The sequence below is a fragment of the Mizuhopecten yessoensis genome, unplaced genomic scaffold, assembly GCF_002113885.1.
Source record: "Mizuhopecten yessoensis strain PY_sf001 unplaced genomic scaffold, ASM211388v2 scaffold3311, whole genome shotgun sequence".
Lineage (NCBI taxonomy): Eukaryota > Metazoa > Mollusca > Bivalvia > Pectinida > Pectinidae > Mizuhopecten > Mizuhopecten yessoensis.
This window is the reverse complement of record NW_018404981.1, coordinates 616,425-626,962: the sequence shown is the minus strand read 5'-3', so window position 1 is coordinate 626,962 and position 10,538 is coordinate 616,425. Positions and strand designations below refer to the sequence as shown.

The 10,538-nt window shown below is 47.1% G+C and overlaps 1 protein-coding gene across 1 annotated transcript; it reads right to left on the bottom strand.

The window, feature by feature from the left end:
* Positions 1–7,866: 7,866 nt before the first annotated feature.
* On the bottom strand, positions 7,867–10,279 carry LOC110447315. The gene is made up of 3 exons (XM_021492924.1): positions 9,330–10,279; positions 8,867–9,095; positions 7,867–8,555 (listed from the first exon to the last, which is right to left on the bottom strand). The coding sequence occupies exons 1-2, from the start codon at positions 10,191–10,193 to the stop codon at positions 8,874–8,876; spliced, it is 1,086 nt and encodes a 361-aa protein (XP_021348599.1). The 5' UTR covers positions 10,194–10,279; the 3' UTR covers positions 7,867–8,555; positions 8,867–8,873.
* Between the last annotated feature and the right edge of the window lie 259 nt (positions 10,280–10,538).

The following is a 10,538-nucleotide window of genomic DNA, read 5'->3' as shown; positions in this document are numbered from 1 at the left end:
CATAGCCCGTACATGTCCGGGTTTCCACCTGGAGGGAGTGGCGGTCCACCTTCGCCCTTTGGGCAAGTTGGCCAGCCCCAGTCTCAGGCAGGCCAGTTTGGCCAGTTCTGGGGTCACTCCCAGCCCGCGGGACCTTTCCCCTATCCTCCGGGATATGGGTTTAACCCCATGGCATTTCCGTCATGGAATCCTTGGGGTTTGGTCTCTCCCTCGCGGAGACGTGTTAGCAGTTCTGTTGACCCCCCCCAACTTTCTGCTACTTCGGGGGCCTTATCGGCCGGTCCTAAGAAGGTGTGTCGGACCTTTAGGACTTCTGCCTCTCGGGCAGGCTCGTTGGTCTCTGGGTCCAAGGGTAGGGTTTTGGCTACTAAGCCTAAACCTACAGCCACGGCCGTTAGGCGCACTGCACCTAAACGCCGGTACGGGGAGCCTTCTCTCGGGTTGGCCCCTCTGGCTGGCCCATTTCCTCCGCCCCAGGCTTCTGGTCTGGATGGTGTGGAGGCTATGGACGTTGAGGGCGCGGGTATGGCAGAGGACAATGATGTTGTTCATCTTTCACCTGGTTGTTCGGATATAGACGCTGGTCTTTCCGAGTCGTCTGACGACAGTCCTCAGGAGGGCTTGCCCTCAGAGGAGGACTTCCAGGATGAGGGAGACCCTGAGGCTGCTGAGGTTGAGGCCCAGCATGTGTTATCCGGTATGCGGGGCCTTAGGGCTGACGTTTCCCGGATTCTTGGGGAGGAGGTTTGCCCACCACCTTCGGCATCATCTGTCCCCGAGTCCACCACCCTTTTGGGTTCTTTGGTGGCTCCTCGGGTGTCCGCTCGGTCGGACCGCTCTCTGCCAGAAGGCACCATTGTGTCTTCAGCTCTGGCCACCGCCCAGTCTCGGGTTTTAGGGAAGAATTCTTCTTCAACCCGTAGTCCTGGGTATGCTGGGTTGCAGCTCAGTGTTGGCGATTTGTCAGAGGTGCACGCCACTGACTATGCCACACATGATGGTCTGCTTGCCCCTCAACCAGCTAAGCTGGAATCGAGGGAACTTGCAGCTTGGCCCGGTAAATCGGTGGACCAGGTGGTGTTCGGTCCCAAAGAACACCACAAGATGGAGAGACTGCTGCGTCTCTCCATCCAGATTCTGTCGTATATAGACTACTTGACGGTTTGTCTATATAGGGTATCCGACTTGCCTGAGGGTCGGATAACCGAGACAGAGCAGGCCGACATCCAGGACAGAGTGACCTCTGCCCTGAACGGGGCATTGAGAGCGCTGGCAGCTTTACAGGTGTCATCCCTCGTCAATGTCTTGTTGGCTAGGCGGTTTTCAGTTTTGAAAAATCGCCCGGTCGATGAGCCTTACCGTTCCAGACTGTTGACTGCCCCCTTCTCAGGGTCCACTCTTTTTGGAGGGGCCCTTCCTTCTGTTCAGAAGGATTTGAAGGAGGACTCGGTCGCCTCTGCACTTCTGGTGAAGAGGATTCAGGCTGAGAAGGCCAGTACCTCGCAGGGGTCAGCGCCTCCTAAGAAGAAGGCTAAACCTTCGGCTTCGCAGTCCTCTGCGCAGCCCAAGTATAAGCCTCCCTTCAAGGGCAACAAATGGAAGGGTAAGAAGGGTAAGAACCCTCCTGGGGGTAAGAAGAAGGGTTCCTGACTCTTTTCTTCCCTCCTTGGTCGTGTCAGACGACGAGTTTGGCCGGGAGGAATGCAGTCCTCTCGGCTCAAGCTTAGGTCCTTCTCCCGCAGGATTAGGCTTCGGGTCAGCAGACGATTCTCTTGCCTGGCAAGGTCTCGATCTGCCTCGACCAGATCTTCCTGTGGGGGGTCGTCTTTCTGCTTTCCTTCCAGAGTGGAAGGAAATTACGGAAGACGCATGGACCTTGTCTGTGATCAAGGAGGGGTTAGGCATTCCGCTAGTGCGGGATCCGCCCTTAGCGTCAGAGCCAATCTTTTTTCCTCCACCGGGGGATCCGGAAAAGGCTCTGGCGCTCCAGGAGGAAGTAAGGACCATGCTTTCCAAGGGCGCGGTCGAGGAGGTTCCTATGTCGGGATGCACTCCCGGGTTCTACTCCAGAATGTTTCTGGTTCGGAAGAAGTCCGGGGCGTGGCGTCCCATCATAGATCTAAGTGCCTTCAACAAGCACGTAGATTCTCCTCACTTCAAGATGGAGACTCCTCGGGGTATTATCGCCTCCGTGAGAGAGGGAATGTGGGCGACTTCAGTAGATCTAAAGGACGCCTACTTCCACATCCCCATCAAGAAGTCGGCACGGAAGTACCTCCGTTTTACTTGCAACGGAAAGGTCTTCCAGTTCCGGGCCATGCCGTTCGGGCTCACGACTGCACCTTTGGTTTTCACCAAGCTGCTGCAGGTGGTCGTGGGATTCCTGCACTCTCGAGGAATAGATGTTCACATCTATTTCGACGACTCCCTCATGCTCCACCTAGTGAGAGAGTCTCTGGTACAGGTCACCCGGTTGGTTCTGAAACTCTTACTCAAGGTCGGCTTCATTCCTTCCAGAGAAAAGTCGGAGGTTTCCCCATCTCAGGATTTTGTTTTTCTGGGGAACCGTTTCAATACGGTTCAGGGCATCGCCCTTCCACCGATGGAGAAGTTCGAGAAGGCCAGGGCTTTTGCTCTGACCTTTATCGGCCGGTCTCAAGTCCAGGTACGTTGGTTTCTCAGTTTTCTGGGATATCTCAACGCCCTGGCCGATGTGGTCCCCTTAGGGAGACTTCACATCAGGCCTCTCCAGATGTTTCTCCTTGCCAACTGGGTCCCTTCTTCAAGGGATTGGGAAGCCTTGCTTCCTCTGAACCAGTCGGTCAAGGAGTACGCACGCTGGTGGACTCATCAGGACAATGTTCTCCGAGGGGTTCCTTTGTCCAAGCCAGTTCCCACTATGACCCTGTACACGGATGCATCCATGACAGGGTGGGGAGCTTATCTCGACGGGCGTTGCCAGTCGGGGGAGTGGTCTGGGGAACAGCTCTCGGAGCACAGCAATGTGCTCGAGATGAGGGCTGTTCTGTTGGCTCTGCAGTCTTTTCGGGAGATCCTGCATTCCAAGGTGGTTTGTGTGGCTACGGACAACACTACGGTTGTCGCGTATCTGGAGAGACAGGGGGGAACCAGGTCTCACACCCTGTGTGCCCTCGCTATCCGCATTCTGCTTCTATGTCAGGAAATGCAGTTGACAATTTGTGTCAAGCATCTACCAGGCAGGTTGAATGTTCTGGCGGATACTCTTTCCAGGCGCCGCCAGCCGGTTTTGACAGAGTGGCAACTGAATCCCTCGATTTTCGTGGGAATTTGTCAGGTGTGGGACAGGCCTCACATAGACCTGTTCGCCACTTCACTGAACAATCAGTTGCCAACGTTTGTCTCTCCGGTACCAGATCCAAGGGCTTGGGCCGTGGACGCTCTGTCTCTGGATTGGGAGGGAATGCATGCATATGCATTCCCACCCTTCAACATGGTGGGCAGGGTGCTGCAGAAGTTTCGGGAGCATCAGTGTTCCCTCCTCCTGATAGCGCCCCTGTGGCCGAGGCAGCCTTGGTTTCCGGAGCTTTTGTCGCTTCTGGTGGAAGAGCCCCTGGCTCTTCCTCTCAGAGCGAACCTCCTTCGCCAGCCTCGTTCCAGGACGATGCACTCTCGTCCGGAGATCCTCCACCTTCACGCGTGGAAGCTATCTCAGGAGGCCTCGCTCAGGCGGGCTTTTCTAGGGACGTGTCAGATCGCATCGCTCGATCAATTAGGGCTTCCTCATCTGCCGTCTACCAGTCACGATGGAAGATTTACTGTGATTGGTGTGTCGGCAGGAAGGTTGATCCGATCAAGGCTACTGTCCAGGTGATTGCGGACTTCCTTCTTTGGCTGTTTAGGGACCGCAATCTTGCCCCTGGCACTATCGCTGGTTATCGCACGGCCATTGCTAGTGTTCTCTCTGTTCATGGTAGGTCGGAGGTAGGCTCGTCCTCCTCTCTTTCTGCCTTGATTAGGGGGTTTGGGTTGGACAGGCCTAGGGTCCGGCAGTTGGCTCCGCAGTGGAATTTGCCACTGGTGCTCGAATCGCTGATGCGGGCACCTTATGAGCCTTTAGCGTCTGCCTCCTTGAAGTTTGTTACTTACAAGGTGGTATTCCTTGTTGCCCTGGCCTCAGGTCGAAGGAGGAGTGAGATTCATGCCTTGTCTTCTCACCCCTCTTGCCTCCGATGGTCCAGGAATTACTCTGCCGTTACCCTTCTCACTGATCCTGCCTTTATGGCTAAGAATCAGGTTCCTGGCTTCTCGCCCGATCCGATTAAGATTCCGTCTTTGACTGCCTTCGTTGGAGCTGAGGAACGGGATAGGTTGCTCTGTCCCTGTCGGGCGCTTAGGTTTTACCTCGATAAAACCAGGGGGGGGCGAGGTCCTCGATCTCGTCTGTTTTTGCCCATTAAGCAGGGTCAACAGGATATCTCTTCTCAGTCAGTGTCTAGATGGATCTGTCAGGTCATCAAGTACGGTTACGACCACTCGGATGATCAGGTTCGGGCGTTGTATAAGGTGAGGGCGCATGAGATCAGGGCCCTTGCTGCGTCATGGGCCCTCCTCAATGGGTCCCCCTTTCAGGAGGTCATGTCCGCAGCTTTCTGGCGCGGACAGACTACCTTCACGGATTTTTATCTCCGGTCCTTGGCCTCTCATTCTGATGGATTGTATTCCCTTGGACCGGTGGTGGTTGCACAGTCTGTGGCTGTTCCTCCACAGTAATTCAGTGATTTTAAATAGTATGCTATCAGGCACCACGGTGGTACACCTGCTCGTTTCACGGGGAGGTTTTCCATTTTTTAATTACTTTCGGGGCTTTATTAGGGGGGTTCCTTGAACCTTTTCCCTACCTTGAGCATGTCTCGAGTTTGTTCCGTCAGCCTGGTCTGCCTGGATTCGAAGCCTCCACTACGGTAAGACGAATTCGCATACTAAAGTTATGGTAATTATTACTGAAATGAAATTGAGGTTTTTGAAGTAAAACCAATTTTCATGATGTAATACTTACCATAACTTTATGGAGTCCCACCCTGTATTCCTCCCCTTGCCTCCTCATCCTGGCTGCCTTTAGGCTCCATAAAAGGGGGTTTGAGGAAGGGAGATCACTCCGTGGCTCTGTCATCGAGATAGAGGTTACGTCACGGTAGGGAGGTAGGGATATTTGAATCTTTTGTTTTTGGGCTACAAAGATGGGTGTAGGTATTGTATATGCATACTAAAGTTATGGTAAGTATTACATCATGAAAATTGGTTTTACTTCAAAAACCTCAAATTACTACCTACAGAGTAACCTCCCTTGATTTTGAGTTTGGACACTCCATTGAAATTTAGCCCAGTAGATAAGAGCGATAGTATAACACTCAATAATTCAACGACATTACTTCAGTTAAACTTTATTTCATTTTGACACTCATGAGTAATACATTTCAATATCATAAAACAAGTAGGCAATCAGCGTCTTTACAATTACAGCCCTATATATAGTCATTGTAAAAGTAAGACACAAGGGCAGGAAATTTGGGCGTTGACTAGGGCTTTATTTACATACATTATATACAATATCGTGTTTCATTACAACTTAAATACACTATGTACACAATCTATCAACAAATGATACGCTATATGAATACTCATGATAATTTGCGATATTATAACAATAAGAAGTCTCGTGTACTTCGCTTCCGATCATTTGACCAAGTTATTAGTTTCTATTGGGTTGCTGACCTGTGTCCGCGTAAACTTTTACCGGTAGTGTCTGACCTGTGTCCGTGTACACTTTCACCGGTAATGTCTGACCTGTGTCCGTGTAAACTTGTACTGGTAATGTCTGACCTGTGTCCGTGTAAACTTTTACCTGAAATGTCTGACCGGTGTCCGTGTAAACTTTTAACGGTAATGTCTGACCTGTGTCCGTGTAAACTGTTACCGATAATGTCTGCCGTGTAAACTTTTACCGGTAATGTCTGACCCATGTCCGTGTAAACTGTTACCGGTAATATTTGACCTGTGTCCGTGTAAACTTTTACCGTTAATGTCTGACCTGTGTCCGTGTACACTTTTACCGGTAATGTCTGACCTGTGTCCGTGTAAATTGTTCCCGGTAATGTCTGATCTGTGTCCGTGTAAACTCTTACCGGTAATGTCTGATTTGTGTCTGTGTAAACTTTTACCGGTAATGTCTGACCTGTGTCCGTGTAAACTTTTACCGGTAATGTCTGACATGTGTCCGTGTAAACTTTTACTGGTAATGTCTGACCTGTGTCCGTGTAGACTTTTACCGCTAATGTCTGACATGTGTCCGTGTACACTTTTACCGCTAATGTCTGACATGTGTCCGTGTAAACTTTTACTGGTAATGTCTGACCTGTGTCCGTGTAAACTTTTACCGGTAATGTCTGTCCTGTGTCCGTGTAAACTTTTACCGGTTATGTCTGACCTGTGTCCGTGTAAACTTTTACCGGTTATGTCTGACCTGCGTCGGTTTAAACTTTCTAGTTAGCCCTTTGAATGATGATCTCTTTAATGTTAACCTAATCAACTCTCATATTTGTGCAGGTGGATATCCTAATGAAAATGCTCATCATTTCTTTTTTTACATGCAGTATATATACTGATCAAAGATTTCAAATGTTTAGAAATCTTCATGAATACTTACCTCTAAGCTTAGAGAAATTATTGTATGGCCATGCAGATTATTCGAGTGACGAAAATAAAAATGTATTTATATATGTCCAACAGTATGTATCGAGTACTCGCAGGTTTTAATATGGTCACGTTCTTCTGTCTCCTCTGCAACAGTCCTCATTATCTTTCATATTCATTTCTTAGCTTGTGTCCGTATTACATGATAAAAAGTGCACTTGTGTGTTCCTTATTTCTTAAGTAATCCTCTGTGATGTTTAACTTTCTATTAAATGCACGAGAGTGTGAATGTATGGGAGTGAGTGTGGAGATTTGCGTTACGTTTTTTCTGTAAATAGTTCCACTTACCGTTGTATATAATGTATGTAAGATAGGCATGTGATGGGCCATTCAGTTACAGTCAGTGCGGTGGAAACGAGTTTTCGAGAAAGGATGGAATGAAAAGGAGAAAGCTACAAAGCACGGGACGTGACGAACTGTTGAATATCTGAAAGTATGGAATAGTGCCAGGATATCACTGCGCTGGTTGTGCTTGATTGTTCCATTTTCATGACAAATTTTAAAATCTACTATAATTTGTACATAAAAGTAAGAAGGAATGTGTGCATTATATGTTGAAAGCAATAACCTCTCTCTCTCTCTCTCTCTCTCTCTCTCTCTCTCTCTCTCTCTCTCTCTCTCTCTCTCTCTCTCTCTCTCTCTCTGATCTGTTCATCAACTAGGCCTTCTACCACACACATCATTGCGCTTCTAAGAAATTCATGTTTTTCCCGTAGCTGAAGGTCAATCAAATCAATTAATGACTATTAAATTTGCTGACCCCCTGATTTGCACTTTATAATGTGGGCCTATCGATGTTTATGTTTACCTGCATACTAACTGCCAAGTGACTCAAATGTTGTATATATGGATTGTCAAGGCCCAAATGTAAGTGACTCAAACGATGTATATATGGATTGTCAAGGATTCAATATAAGTGACTCAAAAGCCGTATTCATTTGTATGTGGATAATCAAGGCCTAAACGTAAGTGACTCAAAAATTGTATAATTGACCCAAAAGCTGTACCTGTGGAATGTCAAGGCTCCAATGTAAGTGACTCACATGTATTTGATACTTCTGATACATCGCTGCTGTAGTAGCAACAAATGTAATTTCTGCGCCAGGAGAAATAATTCAACGACATTACTTCAGTTTAAACTTTATTTTAGATTTATATTCATGTGTTATACATTCAATGATATAAAACATTGAGACAATAATCATCATTAAATATTCCACCCCTATTTGATTTGGCATTTCTGTTCATCAACCAGGCCTTCCACCAAACACATCATTGCGCTCCTAAGAAATTCATGTTTTTCCCGTAGCTAAAGGTCAACTTAATCAGCGGACGATTGCCGATTATTTTAATGAGTATTAAATTTGCTGCCCCCTGATCTGCACTGCATAATGTGGGCCTTTCAATGTTTATGTTTACCTGCATTCTAACTGCCAATACATGTTCGATAGATCATGGGTATGTTTAGCCACCATGTGTTTGTTATCTACCATTTTGTTTTGAAATGCTGTAAACTTGCGCAGGGGCCTGTAAAAGGTTAACCAATAAAATGTATATCAAGCAACCAATGACCCATTATAAACGACAGTTCCATTAAAAAAGGGGGGTATTTCTCGTAGAGAGTTTACAATTTCCATTACACCATGGCGGAATCCATCCAGTCATCGTCGATGTACATCGCCATTCGACAGTCACAACATCATTGTTCATATATCGATGAACGTTTTGAGAACATGTTGCAGACTATTACTCTGATAACCCCCTTCGCTTTCACCTTGGTGACGTCGACCAGTTGCCTTCTCTACAATATTCCTTTGCTCCATCTGGATAATAGATTAGAAATATGCCAAGATTAGCAAACAAAAGCAATATAATTTCACGTGGATTGTAAATAACAGCAATACCCATTGCAGCAGAAAAAACAGTTTATCATTGTCTAAAACATGTAACGCATCAAGTTATCACAACGGTACATGTACATGTGTTAGTCTACCTAGCCGAAGCAATGTGAAGCGACACAATCAGGACCACGTACTGGTTATAAATTGAAGCAATGCAACTGTGGACAATGGCTTGTCCGTGTCACAACCACACTAAGTTACCATTCAGCATCACCAATTGGTTTGGCATTTACCTTCGCTCTATAACAGTTCGTAATCCCTGCTCTGCTGACTAACCATCCACTGAGTGAGGCAGTCATCTGTTGCCGACAGTCCTCTCACAGTCAGCTGGGGGCGACTCATGGTGTTGGCAAAATGTTTGCTGTACATCATTCCGCGTCCTGAAACGGTCTCGGAACTCACACCTGCTCTCGGTTTCTGGAACCGGAGGCTATATGACGGCAGACGTGGTCCACGTGCTCCCTAAGGATAACAAATATCTCATTTATTTCCAAATAAAACATCGAGGAAATAACAACCTTACGATGTATATATATAGATATGCATTGTATTCACATTCTGAATTTAAGAACTTTTGCAAAACAGTTTAGGTCCCACTGCCAGACCACGGCTATTCAAAGATGGTAATACATGTACATTGTAGAACCATCGAGTTTCCACACGATAACACCGAATGTAACTATTTACATGTCTTACCATTGGTCGAAGTTGTCTGTTTTGGTAGTCCCTGGTCGGTAGAGCATGTTCACTAATCAGTTGTTCAACGTCTGCCTCAAACTTTACGATACGGTGAGCAATCTCCGCCGGATCTGGTGTGGCTTGCACAAGGTTTCTTGATCCTCTTGCGGCATTAGGCCTGGCTAAAACACGGCAGTTGAATTGTGGATGGAAAACGGAATCTTCGCTGCTTGAGGAGGAGGATGGCCTACCATCGTCTTCTATGTCAGGATCTGGCATTTCCTCTCCATCTTGGACATTGCCAATTAGCTCCGATGCCTTCTCATGAGTTGCTTTCTTCGTGTCTTTGTTGAAAGGAGTAGGAGACCTGTCACATTCGCTCGATGATATGTCATCTTCATTTCCATCTCCTCTCCCATAGTCACCATTTAGCGGCACCTTGCTTTGAGCATTTAGTTTGCTCCGTTTTCCCCTCCGGAAGAAGTCTGATAATCTTGATGAAAACCTGGAAGAAAACTGACTTATCTCCGACATCGATGATACATCACTTAATGGTGTGTCCCCTCTACGGTCCAAGATTACCTCTTCCTTGTAGAAAGATATATCCATTTCACTTTCGGCTGTTACACTCATTGCATCTGAATGTTCATCTATGTCATCGGGAGGGTACATGTGTAGACTTAACACTTCCTCCTCCTGTGTATTTGCCTCCGACATAGCCTGCTGACATTTCTCCACAATTTCCCTGGTAGCTGGTGCAGTGTGGCACTCGAGATCTGTCTTGGAGTCCGTAAAACTCGAACTTTGGCTAATCACTTCCGATATTTTCCCGTCATCATCACGAGAACGCTGATCCCTTACCTTCGTGAATTTACAACCCATTTTTGTCTATACAATGTAGAATATTATCAAATTTGCGAATGCATGCGTATAACAAGGCTCGTAGCTATGCTAGAGTTGCGCGATCCCAAAATGCAATCTAAACAATGACTGTGACGTCACAATGTTTCATTGACTAATACGTCATCAATAGCTTATTTTGCTGCGGTGCAGTGCAAATATCACATACTTTTATGTCTTTGTCTATGTTTATATTTCCACTGGTTATGAAACGTCATCAACTGATCATTAGCTCCATGGTAGATTTCAATTGTACATAGGATTCCGGTCGCCTTCTAGCTTCGCGCTAGTGGGAATTTCCCTTTAGCTCAGTGGTAGAGCATCCGA

Bases quoted from the DNA above. Each gene is read 5' to 3' on its own strand.
- LOC110447315 (XM_021492924.1), bottom strand. From the start codon at position 10,193: ATGGGTTGTAAATTCACGAAGGTAAGGGATCAGCGTTCTCGTGATGAT. The intron at 9,096-9,329 runs GTAAGACATGTA...TGTTATCCTTAG, and splicing joins ACAGACAACTTCGACCAATG to GGAGCACGTGGACCACGTCT.